Below are 24,366 nucleotides of genomic sequence, written 5' to 3'. Positions count from 1 at the left end.
AACTCTCATTCCTTTTGATTGTTCCCCCTGTTAACTACAACACCAAGAAAGAAGTGTGAATATAAAGAAAATGCAGTGAGTTGAGGCCTCAGGATGGCACACCATGTTCACCAGCTGAATCCTGCTGCTGGAGATAACTTCATGGTCTTCAACACAAGCTACCACAGCACTAGAAGCACCTCAACCCAAGAGTGCAGGTCACCAGCACAGACATCTGTGCTCTCATGGCACACACAGCAGCAAGGTTTCCCTCATCGACCTCATTTGCCCTCTACAACTACCTGAAAGGTGGTTGTAGCCAGGAAGGGGTTGGTCTCTTCTCCCAGGCAACCAGCACCAGAACAAGGGGACACAGTCTCAAGCTGCGCCAGGGGAGATTTAGACTCGAGGTGAGGAGAAAGTTCTTCACCGAGCGAGTCGTTCATCATTGGAATGGGCTGCCCAGGGAGGTGGTGGAGTCACCATCCCTGGAGGTGTTCAAGAGGAGATTGGATGTGGCACATGGTCTAGTCCTGAGGTCTGTGTTGATAGGTTGGACTCGATGATCCTCTAGGTCTCTTCCAACCTTGGTGATACTGTGATACTGTGACCAGAGGTCACGTTCTGCTCCTCCAAAAAGCTCCTGGCTTTCGTTGAAACTCTGCACAAAACTAGACAGGGAGTCTGCAACACCTCTGGGCTGCCACCCAGCACCTCTCACACCACTCCTTTCCTCTCCCTCTTTAGGGCACATTGATTCCATAAGACACCAACAGTGGTGCCATGCCTCTGCCGCCTTGATCAATCCTCCCTTTAGCTTCTGCTACTCAAACCACAGGAAAAGGCAAAGAGCGTGACCAGGAGAAAATGCAGTAAGCCATCTAAAGCAATGCCTGTTAAGAGCTGTTCCATCATCTTCTCAAAGAGCTGTCAAGAGTTCTGCACCTCTGCAGTTTTCAAAGTTCACAGAACACCAGGCTGGTAGGGGCACCCATGATCATCTGCTCCAACCTTCAAGTGCTTACCTGTCAAGCTGCAAAGAGCAGTCAAAGGTCTTCCTCGGGACATGATTGTGGTCTCCTGTGGACACTTTCAGGTTTGCATCTCAGGCTGAGGAAGCAAACACTTGGCTTCTTTCAGCTCCTTGTTTCAGTTCTTTGTGCTCCAAACAAGACTGCAGAAGTGCAACATAAATGTGGGCTTACAGCCTTTTTATGGAATCACAGAATTGTTTTGCTTGGAAAAAAACCTCTAAGATCATTGAGTCCAACCATCAACCTAACACCACCATGGCCATTAGACCATGCCCCCAAGTGCTGTGATGTCTACAAAGTACCACAGGAGCTGTACAACGCCAGCTTCCAGGACATGCTCAACAGGGGTAGCTGGAGACAGTTTCTGTGCACAGGGCACAGCTGGCTCTGCAGCTCAGGAAGGAGAGGCAGAGCAGGCAGTGCACAAGCCAGGCCTGTGTGCTCAGCATCAGTCCCAGATCTCTCCAAGTAGGGGGTGCAGCTCCATGAGCAACATCAATTTCCAAAGCAGCACATTGTAGGGAAAAGGCTGTGTTAAACCAGCACAGCCAGGCCTCTCAGGCTTTCTTCACAGGAGCTGCTCACCCCTCTGCTTGCTGAAGCCAAGCATTTCATAGTGCTGCTGCCTGCTGTTTGTGTGTGCCTTGCTGGGCTTTAGAAAGCAGAGCAGCTCTGGGTGCTGCTTTTCACAGCCCTGCTCCCCAGTAATCTGCAGCCAGCTGTTCTGACTGCTGACCAGCTACTGGTTTCATCTTAGACTTGAGCCACGGGGAATCCTTCTGCCTGTCAAACCCTAAGTGGAGCTTTTCCATGCAACATGAGAAACATTTGGCTTTGGGCAACTACATGTCTGAGCATCCACAGAGCAAGAGGATACTCTGAAGGGTAAGGGTAGCAGCTTGGGAAGACATTGTGCTACAGCAGCTGTCAATGCCATTACAGAAGCATGCCCCATACCCTTCAGTCGTGGATTATCTGCACTCAGTCACCACTTACAGTAAATCCTGCACAAGACACCATGCAAGTAAGGCTGCACATCAGCAGAGGTGTAAGAAATACCCCTTCCTGCTGAAATGCCTCTGCAGCTGAGCTGAAGTGAGGAAGTGGCTCTTCTGTGTTTACTGCACTGCCCAAGTGCCAAGCAGAAAGCATCTGCAGGTACCCAGTTCAGCTGTGTACTTCACAAAAACAGATGAGACTGTGTGTCCCTCAGCAGCTTGTTTTATTGGTGGGCTAAATCTCCAGCAGTCACTTAGCCCACATCCTCTTCATCTGATTTTTCAAGTAGGGCAGTACCCACACGTCTAATAGCTCTGCAGCTGTTCTGCCAGTTTAAGCTGCAAAAAGGTTGTGTTTGGTTAAACAGGAACAGCTTTGCAACCACATGGAACTACAATAAGAGAGACTCTAAATAAATCCTACCAAACCAGGAACATTTTGTTTGGTTTTTATTTATTGTTTTCAAAGGGAGCAAAAACCTTCACAAATCTGACTTTTTATTGTGGTGAGACATTGTCAGGTAAGCTCCTTAAAATAAGTCTCTAGTTGTCACCACAACACCTACCAGAGAACACAAACATGTACCTACTAACAAAAAGCAGACAAAATATGTGACCCAGCTTTTGCTTCCAGCTCTCCCAGTGGCTCTTGACAGAAAACAATGAACTGATAGCCTCCAGGACCAGGATGTGCACCACACAGCCAGCAGAAAAGGCCACGTCTCTTTCAGGAGAATGACCTCAGCTTCACTCCACAGTAGGGACCCCTTTGGCCCAGTTTAGCACAAATCCAGCCCAGATCTCTGCTACTTGTGAAGGTGCTGTGCTCCAGTATAAGCAAAAAGTGGTGCCACCTGAGCTGAATTTAGAAGCCATTAGAGCCAAATGCTGGTTTAAAAGCCCCAGCTTTTAGAGCAACTCTAAGAATCGATATTGGAGCTACAGACCCCAAGGTGCTCTGCACAGGCACCTACTTCAGCTTTTCACCAAATGGTATTGCCACAGACCTGTGTGAAGCAATGGCAGCAGTGGGTAGAAGTTGGATTGCTCAGCACAAGTGTGCACAGCAAGTGTGACGATAAAAAGAATCGGCCCCAGGCAGGAAGAAGCATGCTAACTCTCACTTCTCACAGGGTGCTTTCTTCTTTGCTTCTCTCCAATATCCCATTTGGTAAAGGGAAAACAGTAAGACCATCCAAGGTTACCCATGGCTACTACTAGCCTGCTAGACACAGAACTGGAGGAAGTGGGAGCCAAAGGAGGTCCCGGAAGAGGTGAAACATCAGCTGCTTCTTCAGACTAACAACCAACTCTTGTTTGTCACACTGCACAACTGCACACCCACAGGAGGCCTGGAACTCAGAACATTCTCCTGCTCCTCCTCACACTACATTCAGGCCAAGGACACAGAAAGGAGCTTTTTTCAAGTGTCAAGCTGAACAAAAAAATGCAGCTAAGGCAAAGGGTGAGCAACCTAACTCAACACCTGCTGTGCACTAGTGTAGTAGAAAAGAGCTCTGAGCAAGGGGCTGCAGCTAGCAGCACAGAAATGGCCTCAGCAAGGGTCACAGCAAAGCCCTCACGTCAGTGGAAGCTGATTTGCATCTCCCTGTAGCAGAAAGCTACTGAATTTACCTCCATCTGTACACACTCTTCCTTTCCCTCTCAAAAACCAAGCCCGGCTGAATGTGGGCACCAGCAATGACAAACAGCTGTGCTTGAAGCCCCATCTAGTGAGAATTGGTGGAACTGTTGCTAAACTGCAGCAACATCCTGGATATTCACACAGCTGGGTTTGCTGCTTCAAAAACCCAAACCAAACCATTTTGAGATGGAGTCCAACTACAAAACATTCTCTTCAAACTGTATAGGATGTTTGTCCCAAGAAACCAACTAGCCAGGAAGACAACAAAACCATCCAGCTTTCAGTTATAGATTTTACCAAGTCCAACCTGTTTGTGACACTCCTACCAGCAGAAGTAGGAAAGCAGAGGTATTCATGGCATGCTGACCTTACACCTGCATTTGAACATCTGCCCCTTTCCAGCCTGTGTCAGGAAGGTCTGCACACACATTGCTTTTGCCTAGGCAAACTTCCTGAAGAACACATTTTCTTCCCATTTACTCATGACCCAAAAGAAATCCACTCCAAACCTTGCTACCAAGTTGTAGTGGGGGGGAGACACATTAGTGCCTAACACAACATACCAGATCTTACCAGAGCCAACCTAACCAGAACACACTGATGGGCTGCAGCAGGCTGTCCGAGCGCTGTCACAACATCCATCCACACTTCATGAGCTCCACAGTCCAGACATGTCAGTAACCTCTTTACAAAGTATCCTTCTGCTACCCAATCTGCAGGCAGGTAGCACAATGCAGTCTCTTTCTTCTGAGATCCCTGGCCTTTGGCATAATTCAGAAGTGGCCTCATTCTGACTTTCAGCTGGAAGCAACGAGCTGCTGGACTCAGAGACCACCATGTCCACGCCCTGACCACTGAGAAACACACTTGGGTGAGGAGTGGAGAAATTTTGGTCTAACATTAGCCCTGTACTGTTTTCCAGGTGGCGAACGTGCAGAGCTCTGCAGGCCTGAGGAGCTGAAAGCCTTCCAAACTAAATGTGCAGGTGGGTGAGATGTCCTCAAGCTGTGCAGAGAGCATGCGTGCCCAGCTGGTAGCTGGTATGGCTCCAGCACAGAAGGGACAATATTTGAATCCTGCTGACCTTGAAGACACCATCCCAAGCCCAACATTTAGAAAAGCTGCCCCCCTCAAATTGTTGTGAACTGTAATCATTTTCATTTTTTAACTCTTCAGCTGCTTACAAAAGTTGAGCTTGAGAACCAAACAAAAAGGTCAAAAAGGTCCTTTTGCACAGTCTGAACTTTGACAGCAAACAGTTTGCATCCAGACAGAGAGAACTAGATGGTATTGCTACTCTGCCCTGTCATCTCAGAGTTAAGCACAACCTCGCCATGGAAGACCACAGAACTTCTGTGAAGTGTTTTCACTCTCAGTCTGTGTGCACTAACCACAGGAAACACTGCTTGAAAGACAAGGAGGAAACCCATCTCCAATACTATCTCCAGTTCCCCAATCTAAACGGTCTCTCACAAAGGCATGGTGATCTTGGTGTCCAAACCCTTTCCTCAGACACAGGCAGCTGACAGGCAGCTGACTGGCAGCTGAAGGCTCAAGAGAAGCACTAAAGCCAAGTGTCTTTCCTAATGCATATTCTAGATTTAGCATAAAGATGATGGCCAAGCCTGTTTGCAAGACCAGTATTCAATCAAGTCCCTATAGTTTACAATCCAATTTTCCTTATCTCCTCCTCTTTTAGGATAGCAGTGACCATGGAGAGAAAGCACCCTACCAGAATAGCTTAGTTTATCCTTATCTTCAGCCAGAAGGAACCTTGAAGAGCTTGGAAGACAAATGCTATGGATACCATCTGCTGTCTAGACTTGGCTTCTGGAGTACTCAGTATAATTACAGTTTTCCCAAAGCTCTTCATTATTCTTCAGGAACACAGCAAGCAAAACTAAAGGAGATACTGAAGTGTTAGACTTGGCTGTGACCTATGGCTGTGACATAAGATGAAGTCATCCCCAACTTCCAGAGCTAATCAAGCCACAGCTTCCACACAACTGATCATCTCATCCTTGAGAGCCCCCACTTTGCAGTCAGAACTTGAGGCACTAATCATACATCTGCTAGACAAGAAGAGACTGCTATTAACATATTAGAAGAAGGCTAGGCACAAGTATTCCAGCAGCCCTCTCCCAGACAACAATTACTGGAATGGGAACAGCATGTAAGAACATTTCAGGAGAACTCTTCTGAACAGTCTTGCACCAGACAGACATTGAGAACAGCAGATGTTAGCTGAAGACATCAAAAATGCTTCAAGTGCTAAGCATCTTCAGGGAGACATGGCATATAAATAGGGTTTGGAACAAAACCAAGGTGTTTTATTCACAAATTTGTACATATATCTTTGTGTCATTGGATTGCACAAGACCAGTAACTGATGAAGAGTGAGGTCCCTCAGTATGTCATTTGTTTGACACCAGACTACTGAGGTTCTCTTGGGTTTGCTCTCAACTGATCACAGTTGCTCTATATGAGTTTGCAGTGTTAAGCTGGGCCCACTCAAAACAGTTCTTGTATGTAAAAAGAACTTCAGAACATACAACAGCTTCAGTATAGTTCCAGCAAACCTCTCTGCACCAAGCTCTTCACCTGTCTTTTTTGAGTTGTGTGAAGAGAAGAACACTTTCTTCATCCAGAAGATTTCGGATATTGTATCTGTTTCCTACAAACAAAACCAGAGAAGGTTTCCTTTAGAAGCCACTAGGAATTCTTGACAATGAGAGTAGTGAGACACTGCAACAGGTTGCCCAGGGAGGCTGTGGATACTGGATGAGGCCTTGAGCAACCTGGTCTAGTGGAAGGTGCCCCTGTCTATGGCAGGAAGGTTGAAACTGGATGATCTTTAAGGACTTAGAGCAAAGTGACTGGAAACTGCCCAGCAGAGAAAGGCCTGAGGGTGTGGATGGACAGCAGCTGAACATAAGCCAGGGTGTGCCCAGGTGGCCAAGGCGGCCACCAGCATCCTGGCCTGGATCAGCAACAGTATGCCAAGCAGGACCAGGGCAGTGATTGTCCCCCTGTACTTAGCACTGGTGAGGCCATACCTTGAGTCCTAGGTTCACTTTTGGGGCTCTCACTACAAGAAGGATATTGAAGTGTTGGAGCAGGTCCAGGGAAGGGCAAAGCTGGTGAAGGGTCTGGAAAACAGGTCTTGTTCCAGCATGTCCAGGTCCCTCTGCAGAGCCTTCCCACCCTCCAGCAGATCAACACTCCCTCCTAGCTTAGTGTCATCTGCAAGCTCAGTGAGGGTGCCTCAATCCTCTCATCCAGATCACTGATTAGGTCATTAAAGAGAGCTGGACCCAGCACTGAGCCCTGGGCAACACCACTGGTGACTAGCCACCAAGTGGATTTAAATCCATTCTCCACCACTCTTTATGCCTAGCCATCAGCCAGTTTTCCAGGCAGCAAAGTGTCCACCCATCCATGTCACAAGCAGCCATTTATTCCACACCAGAAGAGCAAAATCAGAGATGTCTGAATTCTCCATAGCTCGCATCAAGCGACCAACTCATGCAACAAGACATTCTAAACCTTCTCTATATAAAGCACAAGGCATAAAAAATATGGAACTGATACAAATGTTTTTTTTATAATTTAAGGTGTTAAAATAAGCAAAAATTAGAGGCAGAATCTGAACACCAAGAGAATACCACTCACAGAACTTGGTAGTGTCATCAAAACCTTAGAGGTCAGCTCCCACAAGCAAGCAGCATTTGTATCACTGCAGTCAAAGGCAGGTCATCAACCCATGTCTAGTGTCGGGTCACTTCCTTTACAACCCTGCACCTTCCCACTCTCTACCCAAACTCATCTCTTCCTAGTGTTCAGCTGGGTTTGCTAATCAGCTTCATCCATCTCCAACCAGCTGGTTTTAAACATATGCACTTACCTGCTGGAACATAGAAGTAGTCCCCTGTAGTCAGGTAGTACGATGTCTTATGTAAGGTAGTGATAATTTTGCCATAGATAACATGGAAAACCTTAAAGAAGGCCAAAAGGTTCTAAGATTAGCAAACATCTCAGAAAGTCAGCCAAGAGAAAACACTCTCCTGCATGTGTTGTAACAAATGATTCATTCATGCATCATGTCTTTATTTGCATTAGAGGGGGGAAAAAACACTAGAAAAAGCTGTCAGCTGCATGTGCTGCTTCTAAGCAGCCTAGGACTTGCTGTTCCCATGACCCCCTCTTGAAAGAAGAGCAGAGCTTACTTACTATGGTATCCATGTGCACAAACTGGTGCCCCTTCTCCTTGAGTGGTTTCAAAACCAGTTTCCCAGTGGCAAAAGCAGATGTATTCAGGTGTTTGTAGATTTCTACTGTTTCGTCCTTGAAGAAGCAGGAGTGACACATTCCAGTGGTGACACAATCTGCAAAAGAAGCCCAGGGGACGGGGATGACAAGGCAGGATGAGTCTTTCCTGCTCAGTGACTACCTGTCATGAGGAGTGTCTGAGGGTACTGAGGTTGCACACCCCTGACTCCAGCTTACCACCTTCAGACTCCTGTCTGGGGGGACTGGTTTCAGCCCCTTCCCCCTTCAAATCTAGTTTAAAGCCCTATCAATGAGTCCTGCCAACTCCCTTCCAAGAACCCTTTTCCCTCGGTGTGATAGGCTGTTCTCATGTGCTAGGATCTTTCTCCTCCTCTGGGACAGATGTACTCCATCTCTTGCTAGCTGACCTGGTGCCCTAGAAAGTTCCCCAAGATCAAAAAACCCAAAATTCTGTTGGTGGCAGCAGCCTCTGAGCCACTTGTCAGTTACGCCTGCTTTCTTGGTCCTTTCAGTATTCCTTCCTGCAACTAAGGGCATTGATGGAAAAATTACCTGTGACCCTGGCCCCTCAACCAGTTTTCCCAGAGCCTAAGTCCTTTTTGATTTGCCTTTGGACCTCGGGTTTCAAGCTCACTGCTCCCTACCTGCACAACTATCAAGGGATAGTAATCAGAGGACTGTACCAGACTAAGCAGCCTTCTGGTAACATCTCTGACCCAGGCCCCAGGGAGGCAGCAGACTTTCCCGTGGGAAGGATCCAGCTGACAGATGGGGCCCTCTGTTCCCCTCAGGAGGGAATCACCAATAACAATTACCTTCCTCTTTTTTTTAAGGGAACAAGTCCTGATGTGGAGGCAGGCTGTTTTACTTTAGGCAACACTTCAGATGGTGTGTCTTCTGTCTTCTCATTCACCTCACCCTCAACTTCCAGTGCCCCATACTTGTTTTGCAAGGGCAGCTGGGAAGTTTTACTTTGCCTCTCCTAACAGGGACCTGTATCCATTTCCTGCTGCATCTTGGGTCACCTCCCTCTGCTAAGGGAGCCTACAGAGCCTGGTTCCTCAAATCCAACTCCCTTTCACATTCCCTTACAGTCCTAAGTCTAGCAATTCCTTCCTTCAGTTCAATCACTAGATTAAGCAGATAATGGAGCTGCTCACACCTCATGCAGGTGTTATCTCTATTGCCCTCCATTTCAGGGGCCAGGCTCCAGCACTCTCTGCAGCCAGTTGCCTGGACACCCACAGGCTCAAGAGCTCATTGTTTTACACCCAGTTTTGTATCTCACCAATCTAAACACTCAGTAGATAATTCAGCCAGGCCCTTGGTCACATCCCCTCAACTCACCTAGATGTACTTCCTCATTTGTGACTGGGTCCAGTACAATGGTTGGCTTAGCAGTATCACCTAGGCTGTGGTCCGAAACTGGAGGTTTCTCCTTTCCTGGGGAGACAAAACCAAACCAAACAAACCAAACAAAAAAAAAACACCACACATAACCAGGTATTATTTTTCATGTGTAGAGTGATTATTTAACCACTACTTTCTCTCAGTTGTAGATTTAGTAGATTTCACATAGTAAGTACTTGAATTTGTTCACGTGGCTATAAAGACTGAATGCACTTTCTTCAAATAAAGGAAACCATCCATAGCAATGCTTTGAAAATGTCATTTTATTGCAACTAGTTCTAATAGTGTAATAAATAATGGGGTCTCCAAATTCCTACAGAACTTGCCAGAGGAATGCCAACTATTTGTCCTCTGCCATTAGTGGCAGTATAGTCAGAAGTATCTGTGTTTTAGGAGAAGTGCTTTTGTAAGAGAAGATATTAAGAGCGAATAAAAGCCCCACGGTGAATTCTGAGGAGCAGGTTATTTCCCTTTCACCTGCTGCTGACTTAAGAGATCAACTTCACAAAATCATAACCACAGGCTCAGTTTTCCTTTTTCTCAGCAATACTACAGGAATCTCACTTTAACTTGTAAATCAGAAAACTCTTTCTTTAACAAAAAAGGATTTTTCCAGAGAAGGAATAGCCTAGGAGCTGATGGCAACCTCATGCTTTCAAATAGAAGAGATGCCACAGAATGTTCAAGACAGAAGACATGAGCCAAACCTCTCCTGCAGAAATCTGCAAAGCAAGCAATTTCAGCTCCATACTGCACAGGAAATTTTCTCAAATGCAGTCAAAACGATCATGTTTAAAGTAAATTTTAGAGGCTGTTCAGCCTGGAGAAGAGCAGGTTCCAGGGAGACCTTAGAGCAGCCTTCCAGTACCTGAAGGAGAGCTGGAAAGGACTTCTGGCAAGGGCTTGAAGTGATCAGAACAAGGGGCAATGATTTTGAGCTGGAAGAGGGGAGATTAGGAAGAAAATTCTTGACAGTGAGGGTGGTAAGACACTGAAACAGGTTGCTCAGGGAGGTTGTGGATGCCCCCTCCCTGGAGGTGTTGGAGGCCAGGTTGGATGAGGCCTTGAGCAACCTGGTCTAGTGGAAGATGTCCCTGCCCATGGCAGGGGGGTTGGAACTAAATGACCTTGAATCTCCCTCCCTACCCCAACCAACCCATTTCATGAGTCTATGATTATAGGTTATTTACTTCTTTTAAGTATCCAAATGGAAAAAAAATAAGTCTGTATTCATACTTCTTTTAGCTCTTTTCTGCTTGTCACCATCCTTCCTATGTTTAATCTTGGTCTGAGGTTCTGTTTCTGGGCACACTACTCCAGTAACCACAAGATTTCCTGAAAAAAAGGCAAGTTAAACAGAGGTCACTAACTCAACACAACCAGCCAGCCTTCCAGCTGCAAAGAAATTTCCTTTGAAGCTGAACTCTTCAGATAGCTTTACAAAGCCAGAACCAAACAAAAAGCTTTTCAATATGAAGTATACTTTGGAGTGCAACACAGCTTGAGACTTTTTGAAAAGAATTTGATCATATTTCTGCCAAAGAACATTTCAGAGAGTCATGACATGAGAGTCAATTTACCAACACAGGAAGGTACTATTTTCCAGCAGACTAATCAATTAGGAAAGGACTAAATTACTCTGAATTACCAGAAAAAAAATCCTTGAAAACAAGGTCTATTCTCTCACTTAAGGAATCTACCAGTGAGTCTGGATAAATTATAGTATCTGTTGTGGAGAACAATCAACACACAGAGAAACACTCCCATGAAGGATCCAGCAGATTGCCTCATTTTCTGCTACCATACAGAATCTTTGATGTAAGAAACCTCCCAGCAGAAAGAAGCTGGTTTGATTCTCCCTAAACAGTTCAGACAAGGGCACTTCAGATGTTCTCCTGATAAGATTTCTAGCTGACACAGGGGTACGAGGAGAGAAAAAGACTACATGAAAAGCTGCCTGAATAGCTGCAGACCATAAATAATCAGTGCTTTTTAACTGACTGAGTGGCAAGCATCTCAAAGCTTGATGGCACAGTAAGCTACAGATTTCTCCTCACTGCCCTGGCAGAAGCAAGCCAATAGGTTTTGTGGAGCTCCTACCTGAAGGACCCACTTCATAGTTCACGCGCTCTCCTCGCCAGTACTCGAGAGGCTTCAGTCGGATCCTCTTTGTCCGCCGCATGTTAGGCGTGTTGGAAGGCAGTACTAGTTCAGGGGATGGAAGCATTCACAGAAAGCATGAAAGGCTAAATCAGACATGGAAAACATTTCAACACCCTTCTCTTGTTCTCTATCAGGGGGCAGCACTTCCCAGCTGATATTTGTACCATGTTGCTATCAAGACAGGAAAAGGGAATCAAGTACTGCCAAAAGCCTTTTATTTTTTTCACATCAGGCACTATTTCACTCCCTCCACTCTTCATCACCACAATGACTTCAGAGCAGATTTCATTCTAGGTATCTTAGTGAATCCCTTCCCAGGGGCTCAGGCACAAGGAGCAGCACAAGACACTACACCTCTGAAAGCAAGCTCGCAACTAAGACAAAGAACCCTGCCTAGATCCCAGAGATTTCAGTGAAAAAGCACTGCCTTGGCTGTGGCAAAAGGAGAGCAACAGGCTCCAGAAGCAGCCCCTCCCCTCCGCAAGTCCCATCTCCAGGGTCCAGAAGAGAAGCACTTTGGCCACCTGACACCTCATGCATTTCCAAGCTTTCTCAGATACTTATCTTCATGCTTACTTGCTGTTAATCTCAGCTTCCAATTGTTCTAAGCTGCCACATATGAGTACAGCAAGATTGAATATTTTACTACCTGTCAGAAAGTTTATTCTTAAGAACAAAGCCCTTAAGAGCTGGGAGCACACCAGTCAAGAATATTTAAATGCTGTAAATAAAGAAGCTTGCTGCAATTAGTTTTCAAAGGTAGACAACTCTACTGCTGTGCATAAAATAATAATGAAGGAAATAAAACACAGTTGAACCAGACTAGACTGGGGGTACACTGGACTGGATGCAGACTGCTGCACCTTTTCTGGGGTCAGGCCACCACAGAAGGCAGGCTACTCGCCCCCTCAGTTATACTGTGCAAAACCAATTCAGGCTCTTACTGTGCTGTAAGCAATGTCTTGGCTCAGTATGAAATGAAGTTCTGAAATGTGAGAGGCAATGGCAATTATTGAGTTCAGTAATAAAAATGGGGAAATGGCCTCAAATTGTGCCAGGGGAGGGTCAGGTTGGAGATTAGGAAAAATTTATTTGCTGCAAGAGTGGTCAGGGATTGGAACAGGCTGCCCAGGGAGGTGGCGGAGTCATCATCCCTGGAGGTGTTCAAGAAATGTGTGGACATGGCACTTGTGAACATGGTTTAGTGGCCATGGTTAGGGTGAAGGTTGGACTGGAGGTTCTTGGGGGTCTTTTCCAACTGAAATAATTCTATGATTCTAAAAATCAGTGCAGGGTTACAGCACCCCAAAGAACCTAACAAGCCTTATCTGTAACCACTTACTAACATAAGAACCCATTTCTAGCTGTTCTCTTGTGTCTCCTTCAGCAAAGCTCACATCAAGCTGGAAATGCATTTGGATTTATGCTCCCACATTAAGATATTTAACAATAGCTTACCTATCTTACGGTTTGTTGATTTGTTTGACAACAGAGCTCTTGCTTGAAAATCCAAGTCCTCAGGAACATCTGAAAAAAAACACCAAAAAACCCACCCACCAGTACAGGTGTTTAATATTCCTGACTTTCATCAGATAGTCCCACTAGAAACCACCAAATGTATTACAAACAGAAGCTCCAACAGGTTCCCAAATAAGACTTTTTTTCTTTAAGCAGCTGTGAAACTCACTGTAGATAAACAGTGTATGGAATTCACTTTGTAAACAGTGCAAGCTGAAAAATGACACGAAAATACCTACAGTGGGCTACAAGAAAGCTGGGGAAGGACTTCTGACAAGGTCTTGGAATGACAGAATAAGGGGCAATGGCTTTGAGCTGGAAGAGAGGAGACTGAGACTGCAGATTAGGAAGAAATTCCTTCCAGTGAGGGTGGGGAGACACTGGAACAGATTGCCCAGGGAGGTTGTGGATGCCCCCTCTGGAGGTGTTCAAGGCCAGGTTGGATGGGACCTTGAGCAACCTGGTCTAGTGGGAGGTGCCCCTGCCCATGGCAGGGTGGTGGAAATAGACAACCTTTAAGGTCCCAGCCAACCCAAACCCTTCTATGTTTCTAAACTCTGCTATACACTTGGGCAGAAACATGGTCACAGCCAACACAGTCTGCAGGTCTTACTCTGAACAAACTGAACACAACAGAAATTGCTGCACCATCAATAACAGCTTCTAGGAAGCCTCTGCATCAAAATACAGAAAACACCAACTTTAAACATTACCTGGAGATAAACTATCTTGTTCAGAACACTGCCAGCCAGAAGGAAATCCATCACCATCTTCTAGGAAAGGCCCACTTCAAAGGTAAAAAGAAACAAAAAAAGTTCACTGATTCAAAGGAGCATTACCAAGGACAGCAAAGCTCAGGTTTTTCCAGATTGTGTGCTGGGTTTTTTTTTCCTTCTAAACATCTGCCTGTATCAATGAGGCACTGAAATAAGTGACTGAGGTTGGATTGAATATCAAGCTCCGTACCTTCTTTAGCAGCAGCTTTTTCAGTACAGTTGCTGGTATTTTTTGTGGCAAAATCACACACTAATGTGGAAGGAAGCCTCCAAGGAAAACATAAAACATGCCCAAAGGCAAGAAACTTATTATGACTCCTCATTCAAGTCAGGAAGAAGAGTTTTATTAGACTATGAACTGTATTAGCATGATATTTAAACACCTAGGGCTTGAAGCACAACCCCTCTCCTACTGGGTTCTTTGCTAGTAGAACACAGAAGGCAGCAATGGCACCAAAGAGCTAACCTGGCTCAGAGGGGCAGAAGTGTCCATAATGGACACTTTTAAATACAATTTTTAAAAGCAAGGCACAGAGCAGAGATTTAAAAGTTCAATTAGGCTAGTTAAAGAAGCTTCCTCTTTTGATTACCACCGATTAGGATAGTTACTGCCACAAAATTGTGGTAGCTCAAGGATTAAACACTGTATTTTCTCAATTTCTCAACAAAGTAACAAGCCTGACAAGGAAGTTATTCTAGGTGGGGTTGTGTGAGTATATTCCAACACCTGAAAAGGGCCTACCAGAAACTTGGGGAGGGACTTTAGACAAGGGCTTGGAGTGACAGAACAAGGGGCAACAGGTTTGAGCTGGAAGCAGGGAGATTTCGACTGAGTTAGCGTGGTGAGACTGGAGCAGGTTGCCCAGGGAGGTTCTGGATGCCCCCTCCCTTGAAGTGTTCAAGGCCAGGCCAGATGGGACATTGAGCAACCTGGTCTAGTGGAAGGTGCCCCTGCCCATGGCAGAGGGGTTGGAACTGGATGATCTTTAAGGTGCCTTCCAACCCAACCCATTCCATAATTCTATGAATCTCTTTTCCCTTGTTCTTAAATTGGATGTGCTACTCAAAAGAAAACTTTAAGACTCCCGCTCAAGTTTCCTTATGTAGAAATGGACACTAAATTTGGCACCCACCTTTGAGGACAGGACGCTGACTACAGCACTTGGCCTCTCTATTCAACCACTCTGAAACCATCACATAGTTGAAGTGGGCCACTGCTGCTTAAAAGCTAACAATCTGTGTTTAACTGCAAGCCTGCCGAGGTACAGCACGTGTGTGACGAATGACATAAAAAGCTTACTGTGGTCCACGCTGCGCATGACGTTTCCTTTTGGTGCTTCTCACTTTCACATCTGCTAACTTCTGCTTCTCCCTCGCTGTGCCCTGCCGAGAAGTGCTGTCGGAACGCGTGTGAGAGACGGCGTTCTCAGCGCCTGAGAAAGCACCTTCACTGTCTCTGTGACGGAGCTTTTGGGGAACCTTCTCTGAAGACTTGGCTGGCAATTGTTTCACTTCAGAACTCTTCACACTGTCTATGAGACACTGCAGTGCTTGTACAAGACTTCTGTTAGTTGCATCATCAAGTGACTCCAGTACCTGCAATATATTTTCAGACTTGGTCAACTGCTGACTGGTGGGAGTCTGTAATTTCTGGTGGGGGAGTGATGTGACCTCTTCAGCTGGTTTTGCAGGCTCCCTTTCCAGCTCTTCTTCACCAGGTTCACTGTCAGAATTCTCCTCTCTTTGTACCCGACGTTTTTTATTGCTACTTTTCTTGGCAGATATTTTAAGCTTCTTCCTTGGGCTTTCTGCTGCTCTCTTAGCCACTGGAGCTTTTGGAGGTTTCTGCTTAGCAGTTTGTTTCTTGGGAGCGACACGCTGAGAAGATTTTGAAGCCGACTGCAGATTCTTGGAAGACTTGAGTTTCTTTCTAGGAGACACAGTCTGCTCTTGCTGATGCCCAGCTGAGGGCACAAGTGAATCCCCATCTGGAGTCCCCCTTGTTTTACACTGTTCTGCATCGGATGCTTGTGTTTCCAGTTCAGGCTGGGGCAACAGCAGTTTGTCAGCTCCTCGCTTCCTGGACCTCTCCTCTTTCTGCTTTGGAGTGCCTTGCCTAAGTGCATCTTTTTCAGTCTCTCCTATCAATACACAAAACACTTGGACATTAATATCTTTTCTCATTAAACCTGGAGACGTGTTGACATCTGAATGCATAAAAATAAACCAAATTGTAATAGAAGTACCATAAAAGCAAGTTTTCCCCTGATGGTTAACAGAAGGCTTTTGCTGAACTATGGTGTACAAAAAATTCAAACCAGCATTTTTTGTGTCCTTCCAGTATTTCCTAACAGACAACAACAACAAAAAAAGGACAGGAATGTCACAATCGGACTGCTTTCCAGTTTCCACTGCTTCCTACTACAAAGCTCTTAAATAACTCCCCAAAGCAGTTCAGAGCATGTCTTTTAACCTCCTTTCTACAGAGAACAGAGTAAAAGCTGTTGGGTACCTACCTCCTTTGTCTGCTCATAAGCAAAGGTTACACTCTTAATTTTTAATGTCCCAACAGGAAGGGGCCCACAGGAGAATTAAGACAATCTGTCGGTCTTACATACACCAAACCTAATAGTGCAGCTGAATGATAAATCAGGAATCTAGCAATGTCTTTCACTTACTTTATCCTTATTTTCCAATAAACCACCACCAAAAAGTCCAGTGATCTGACCTGGAAGGAGAGGTTGAAGATCTCCCACATAACTTACCCGTACACTTACTGCTTTGCCGTGGAGATTTAAGGACCTTTCCTTCACTGTTACAGTCTGCCTCTGATTCTGATGCTCCTCTGAAGTCCAATACTCTGACATCCAACCCATCTGCTTGCTGTTCAGTAGGTACTTCAGCCTGTACTTTTCTCCTCTTCTCTTTCCTACTCTCTGTCTTCTTTCTGGAGGGCTGAGGCTTGGAAACAGGAGTTGCAGGGGTGTCTTTTTTCAATTTGTTGCTCTTACGGGGTATTGAAAACCAAAGCTTAGACGACCTATCGTCCAATTCATCAATTAAAAAATCACACTCATCTTCTATTTCAACGTCTTCATCTTCCTTAGAAGGTGGTGGTGGTGATGGTGATGATGATATTGGGGCTGAATACCTAAAGAAAAGAGGGCACAAATAACTCACAGCATTTAGAATGGAAAAATGGATTTTCAGCCTTGCAAATCCAGTGGTGACTCCAAAGCATCTAAATATGATGCAGTGCGTTCCACAGATCAGCTGAAGTTCACCACTCGCTGCCCGTTAGCTTCCAAAAAGAGCTTCTCCTTACTTTGGCCTCATACTCACATCTTGTCATTTCTCAGGTGCTTGGCAGTCACCCTCACATCTAATCCATCAGATCCATCTTAGCTCTGAGAAAGACTGTTTGGTCATTGCTAGCTTCAAAGCACATAAGGCTCTCCTGAATCCTTCAGGGCCCACTTAATAAAACATCTGAAGAGCAGAGTGCTGGAGAACCTCTCCTGTGAGTACAGCCAAGAGTTGGGGCTGTTCAGCCTGGAGGCTCTCAGGATTTGAAAAGGGCTACAGCAGAGCTGGGAAGGGACTGTTTACAAAGTCAGGGAGTGACAGGACAAGGGGTGATGGCTTCAAGATGGAAGATGGATTGAGATTAGACATTAGAAGGGAATTCTTCTCCATGAGGGTGGTGAGGCACTCAAACAGGTTGCCCAGGGAAGCTGTAGAGATTCCAAGCCTGGAAGTGTTCAAAAGCAGGTTGGATGGGCTCTTGAGCAGCTTGGTCTAGTAGGAGGTGTCCCTGCCCAGGGACTAGATGATTTTTAAGGCTGTTTAAAGGGTGTTGTGCCAGAACTCAGGACTGAGTTACTTTACTAGCAAATTTTGTTCAGGAGAACCTCAGGACAAACCTTTTTCCAAGTGTTCCTCTTGCTACAGCTGCTAAGACAGCTGAAGAGAAAGAGTTTCTCTTTGCAGGAGACTTAGCATTGCTTTCTCGCTCTTGTACAAGGACAGCATTCTTATCTCTCCCAGTCTGAGGTCCTTCCAAATTTTCAACTTCCAGGTGGATATTCACCCCAGCAGGACTGTTTTGGTCATCAAAACATAATCTGTGCAAGAGAAACAGCATTCAAATATAGTGCTAGAAGTGCTGAGTGCATACTACAGTCTCATGTGGATGGACAGATGCTCTCATTTTCTCCTGCTGACAGTGTCTCACTTCTTATGAATGAGCTTCCATTTGGTGATTTGCTGCAACACCAGTTAGCAGCACTACGTCCCAGTACAGCAGCAAGTGTCCAAACCAGTGAAGTGACAGCTTCTGACTCCAGATCAAAGCGAGGGCTGCTCATATAAGCAGCAAGACAAACCCCCAATTTTCAGAGAATGTGCTTCAGAAATTGATGTGTTTCCTAGGTGCACTCCCTTCCCAATCTCACTCCATTCATGAGACTCAATGGGATCAGGGTCAGTCACTCCTATCTCCCACAGATTTGGCCCTGCACTTGGGCACTACCCTTTATCATGAGACTATCTAATGAAAAACAACTCTGACCTTTCTAAACCCAGACATGAACATTTGTTAAAATGCTTGGATTTCATTTGTATGAGTTCGCACTTCTGAGTTCACACTCCTAACCACCATGTCAACATACGCTAAGGAGGACTGACAGCATGAGGGACACAGCATCGCCACTACCACATTCAGCCCTACTTACACATGTTCTGGTGAAGGCTTTGGTTCCTCCAAAGGAAGGGGTGATTTAACAGACCCATGATCATCCTCAGAGTCTGAAGACACGGCAGGACTTATGCACAGTATATCAACATCACCTAATCTGTTACTTGCTTCTCCTTTAGACACAGGAGACTCTGTCTTCTTAGAAACAGCTACGTAATCACATGTTCCAGGCTTCAGGGTTGCCTCACGGGACCGTTCTGCCATACATATATAGGAAAGGTTTAATTCTTTACTCAAAACCTTAAATCCCCAGAAATAGTTACCCCCCAAAAAACATTAATTCAATAACAGTGCTACCAACCTCTGCTCCTGACTGCTTTCAGTGGTGATGCAGGTAAGGACTCTGGAGGATTACAGGCTTCTTTTAACCCTGCCTTTGGCTGCCACCAATAGTGAATGATGAAACAAAACATACTGGATAAAGCAACAGGTTTTTGACAGGAACACAAATTTCTGCAGAACATGGTATGATTTCCTTCCCTTAGTTCTCATTCCTTAGAGGGACAACTCTACTTTAACTGAACACTTCAACCCAGCATCACAAGACTAGTAAAGCTACCTGTAAATTTCCAGTCACAGGTCAAAGAATGCGTGCAGTAAAAATCAATCTGCAGCTTTGAATAGACATGCTGCTAGCCCACAGGCAAGCCACTGACTCTTTCATTAGGCTGAATTAAATTACTTGGTTCACCTTTGTTAAGTCAGACCAAGAATCACTTTAAGATTATGGAGTAGTCTAACGTGACACTAAAGTAGGCATCGCTATAAAAGAAGCTTGTTCTCAACACTACTATGAAGAGAATACCCTGTTTTTACCAAAAGCTATTATAATCACAATATTGAAGCTAAACACACAAACTAGATTACTTTCATCATTCCCTCTGCACGTTAAACAAGTCCTTCTACCTGTTACAGACACAGTTACCATACAGATAACTTTACCCGGAGCTGACAAACTGCTTTTGTGCAAGAACCACCTTGCTATCCATCAGACAGCTAAGAACTGTGTCCATGCATCTGGCAGAGCGACTGAAATTAGTGGAGTCAAAGACAGCCACACAGCCACCACCATAAGGCAGCATGCTTCAACCTGAGACTGTGAGAAATTTAACTACCCTGGACAAAAAGATGGAAAAGTGTTTTTGTTAGCAAAACCCAAGAAAACAAGCGACTACATAAATCTAGTTACAGAATATTTACTGCTAGAATACAACAAAGGAAAAACCATTAGCAACAGCTATTGCAGAAGGGTAAATCACAGCCTGCATGGTGAAACGAGTGACACAGGGAGCTCAGGCATCCAGCACTCACACGGAATTTAATCCTGTAGAACTAAACTGGTAACCAAGTGAAACTGTGCCCAACGCTACACAGTGGCAGTGCAATAGCTAATTTACCCTCTGGCTGTGTATTGAAGTCCTCTTCTCATTTTGGACAACAGGAGTTGAGCAGCGGGTTGCACTTGGAGAGCATATTGTGATATTATCGTCACAGCCTGTAAAGCAAAAGCTATAATTAAAGGATTCTTGAAATTGTCCAGCTTTCATTCATGTGAAGAAGTTGTGAAGGCTAGTTAAGGTCATGTAAACCTAACCAAGAGGCAAAGCAGCTACTCAGACACAGAGATTCTAAGGCAGCTAAGACAGAGTTCTAAGCAGCTGGGAAAGGGGTGCTTATAAAGACCGGGAGAACGATTTCATTTTTATCCACTTCATCTCTATTTTATTTCTCTGCATTTTTCACTAAATATAATACATGGAATAAATTACAGTGGCTTTTTATTTTTGCCAGCACATTAAGCAAACCAGCAAATAAAAACTTACTTTCAAAACAATCCAGTACAGCTTTAAGTATGTTTTGACCTGGCTGTATATCAATCTTCTTTCTAAAAAACAGAGGAAAAGAACCACTGACAATCAAAAATACCAAATGACAGAGCCACAGAAGAGGGAGATAAAAGTCTATGACTCTAAGTCTGAGGACCATCGTGTTAAGAGTTTAATGAGATACTCCCAAAAGTTTTGACATTACAATCCAGGACAAAACTCAAGCTAAGCTCCCCAAATGATGTTATCAAAACACAAGATCACAACTGTCCGTTACCCTTCTCCGCAGCAGAATCTTGGCCTGTATTCCTTTTTGAAGTGATTCTGGGAAAAAATAAGAAAAGATTTAGTAAGAATGGTTACAGTTGACAGAAAAACATAAGCAGCCAAGCTCTTGGTTCTCACGTAAGCAAGGCTCAAGGCTCCTCAATTGATCTGCAGCCAGTGGGATCTCCTGGAGCCCTGTCTCCCTTAGTGTGCCACAGCAGCTATGACCCCTAGAACAAGGGCCACAAACGCAGCTTTCCTCAAGAAACATCAAACACCTCGGGCCTTTAAAGTCAGAGAGGCTCACAGGAGGCTTCCATGACACAAACCACAGAGAATGCAAGGCTAACATTAATGTGATGATAGCAGAAATATCTTCAGTAAGGAAAAGGACTGAACCCCCACATAGCAATCGAGGACACAGCCTAACAACATATTTCCTGCTCTGTGACAATTGCTCACATGAAGATTCCTGCCCTATGCTTGTCACAGGCAAGACTATACTGAAGGGCACCAAAAGCATCATCTTTTCTGTGACGGAATTAAAAAGTCTCAACTCCCAGCCCTTCTTCACAGACTTGAACCCTATGTATTATTAAAGTCAGAGAATCATAGAATAGAATCAGAGAATTGCTTGGGCTGGCAGTCACCTCTAAGACCATCAAGTCCCATCACTGACCTAAGACCACCATGGCCATTAAACCATGTCCCCAAAGTGTCACGTCCACACAGTTCCTGAACATCTCCAGGGATGGTGACTCCACCACCTCCCTGGGCAGCCTACTCTAATCCCTCACCACTCTTGAAGCAAAGAAATTTTTCCTAGTCTCTAACCTAAACCTCCCCTGACACAATCTGAGGCCACTTCTTTCTATCACCTGATACTAGGGAGAAGAGACCACCCCTACCTGACTCCAGCCTCCTTTCAGAGAATTGTAGAGAGCAATGAGGTCTCCCCTCAGGCTCCTCTTCTCCAGATTAAACATCCCCAGGTCCCTCAGCTGCTTGTCGCCATCGCTGTCCTCCAGACCCTTCACCAGCTTCCTTACCCTTCTCTGGATCTGCTCTACCACCTCAACATCCTTGGTGTAAGCATCCCAAAACTGAACCAAATACTCAAGGTGTGGCCTCGCCAGTGCTCAGTACAGGGGGACAATCACTGCCCTACTCCTACTGGCCCCACTTGCTGAACCAGGCCATGATGCTGGTGGCTTTCTTGGCAACCTGAGCACACTTCTGGCTCACATTAAGCTGTCAAGTCATTTAAGCAGCAGACGTGACTGGAGCCATTCATTCTCACAACCAGAGCAGCACTAATTGAAACAACAGTATATTATCAGCCTTAACTTTAGATGTCAACAAATCAAAGCAAGCCTCATCAGGGGAGAACAGGCAAAGACTGCAGAGGATCAAAATAGGAAGCAAAGGCAAGTCAAAACAATTAAAGAGATAGGAACCAGGCAGCTTTTTAGCAATGTGACAAGAAAGTGTCCCAGAAAAAATTTAAATGTTCAGCTGGCAAAAATTATAACCTCTTCTTTGCTAGTGCAAAGAGGATTAGAGAACCTAGGTACTGTGGACATTATCTAAACCCAAGGCAACAGAATTCAGCACATTTTTCCTGACTTTTCCATAAAGACATTGTTTTGCACCTTTTTTGTGATTCCTCTTTTGACATTACTTCTAGAAATAAAAATAAGCAGAACCACAAAGGGATATTTTTCCATTGCAAATTTTAAACATCACCTTAAAATGTCAGGAAGAAAATCCAGGTGACACAGGAAAATGACTGACCAAAAGTCCTCATTGAGCAGGGAGGTCATTCTGCCCCTGTACTCAGCACTGGTTAAGCCATACCTTGAGTATTGTGTCTAGTGCTGGGCCCCTCAATTTAAGAAGGATATTGAGACACTTGAACATGTCCAGAGAAGGGCAACAAGGCTGGTGAGGGGTCTTGAGCACAAGCCCTGTGAGGAAAGGCTGAAGGAGCTGGGGTTGTTGAGCCTGGAGAAGGCTCAGGGGAGACCTTCTTGCTCTCTACAACTACCTGAAAGGTGGTGGTAGCCAGGTGGGGGTTGGTCTCTTCTCCCAGGCAACCAGCACCAGAACAAGGGGACACAGTCTCAAGCTGCACCAGGGGAAGTTTAGGCTCGAGGTGAGGAGAAAGTTCTTCACAGAAAGAGTTGTTGGCCATTGGAATGGGCTGCCTGGGGAGGTGGTGGAGTCACCGTCCCTGGAGGTGTTCAAGAGGGGACTGGACGTGGCACTTGGTGCCATGGTTTAGTAGTCGTGAGGTGTTGGGTGACAGGTTGGACTTGATGATCTCTGAGGTCTTTTTCAACCTTATCGATTCTACAATTCTATGATTTCAGAAAGAGTGCAGATCCAGAGCAAATCAGTCACCCAGGTCTGACCTTCTCCCCCTTGTAGCAGAGTGCAGTCTAATCAGCTGGCAAGAAATCTTTTATTGAAGAAAATCCCAGCATTGTAGCTGTTGGATGGGTCCTCCAGAGATCATCTAGTCCATCTAGACTCTGCTAGAACAGAGTCACCTGTGTCAGGTTACACAGGAATACATCCAGCTGTTTTTGAATGTTTCCAAAGAAGACTCCACAGCTCCTCTGGACAGCCCACACCAGGGCTTCAGCACCCTCACAGCAAAGAACTTGCTCCTTAAGTTCAAGTGAAAGCTCTTGGGTTCTAGTTAGTGCTCATTGCTCCTCGTCCTGTCAGTGGGCACCACTGAAAGAGCCCAGCCCCATCCTCTTGACCCCCAGCTTTTAGGTATAATTGAAAAATCCCTGCAACGAATCTAAACAAGCTTTTAACAGCTCATTTATTATGTTCATTGCCTGCAACAGCTTTTATAACTTAAGCTCTGAGCACACCCTTGACAGAGGACAATCTGTCAGGAGTAAGGTAAGCAGGTCTCCAGCATGTTTAGAGAGGAGCCACTGGCTCTTTACACACTAACACCGAATCACAGAATGGTTAGGGTTGGAAGAGACCTCCAAGATACCTAGCTCCAACACCTTCCACTAGATCAGGCTACTCAGGACCTTGAACACCTTCAGGGAGGGGGCATCCACAACCTCCCTGGGCAACCTGTTCCAGCGTCTCACCACCCTCACTGGTAAGAATTCCTTCCCAATCTCCAGTCTAAATCTCCCCTCTCCCAGCTTCAATCCCTTCCCTCTTGTCCTGTCACTACAAGCCCTTACAAAAACTCAACATGTGACAGGAAGATCTCCGCAGGCAAGCGACAGGCACAGCTGCAGACAACCTTAGGGAATCGGAGCTCCCAAGACGCAAATCCTGAGAGACCTTGTGTTTTTGCCAGCAACCGGGACTGAGAGAGAAGGCACAGCCGTAACAGCGGCTCCGCTTTTCTCGGGGAAGCGGGGGACGCCGGAAGGCGGCACCGCAGGCCCGCTCTCCCCTCAGGAAAGCGGAGAGAAGGCCGCGCCGCGACTGTTCATGAAAAGACTCGGCCGCCGCGGCCCCACACACACACACGCAGCAACAACCACAGCCCCCCGCACACTCGCGCTGTCTCACCTGAGCTGCCGCCATCCCGGGCCCCAGGGGCCCGGCCGCGCCAGCGCCACTGCCGCCGCTTTCAAACCTCGGGCGCCTTCCCGCCCTGCGCACGGCCCACTCTCCCCCCATTGGCTGCTTCCCGCGCGCAGCGGTTGCGGCGCCTG

General features: G+C 45.8%; 1 protein-coding gene across 2 annotated transcripts; it reads right to left on the bottom strand.

Moving 5' to 3' along the window:
* Positions 1-2,135: 2,135 nt before the first annotated feature.
* CENPC (centromere protein C) lies at positions 2,136-24,331 on the bottom strand. 2 transcript variants are annotated; one of them, XM_068137378.1, is made up of 17 exons: positions 24,221-24,331; positions 20,673-20,719; positions 20,393-20,454; positions 19,967-20,064; positions 18,871-18,949; positions 18,547-18,766; positions 17,737-17,937; positions 16,579-16,964; positions 15,114-15,954; positions 13,751-13,824; positions 12,978-13,046; positions 11,457-11,561; positions 10,593-10,691; positions 9,294-9,389; positions 7,887-8,041; positions 7,561-7,651; positions 2,136-6,330 (listed from the first exon to the last, which is right to left on the bottom strand). In XM_068137378.1, the coding sequence occupies exons 1-17, from the start codon at positions 24,329-24,331 to the stop codon at positions 6,254-6,256; spliced, it is 2,811 nt and encodes a 936-aa protein (XP_067993479.1). In that variant the 3' UTR covers positions 2,136-6,253. The 2 variants fall into 2 exon arrangements, with proteins under 2 accessions (XP_067993479.1, XP_067993481.1); XM_068137380.1 differs by having other exon boundaries at positions 16,591-16,964.
* Positions 24,332-24,366: the final 35 nt, after the last annotated feature.

Source organism: Melanerpes formicivorus, unplaced genomic scaffold, assembly GCF_026170545.1.
Source record: "Melanerpes formicivorus ecotype bairdi unplaced genomic scaffold, bMelFor1.0.p_v2 SCAF_4, whole genome shotgun sequence".
Lineage (NCBI taxonomy): Eukaryota > Metazoa > Chordata > Aves > Piciformes > Picidae > Melanerpes > Melanerpes formicivorus.
Note: the sequence above shows the minus strand (reverse complement) of the source record. Positions and strands in the feature narration are given on the sequence as shown.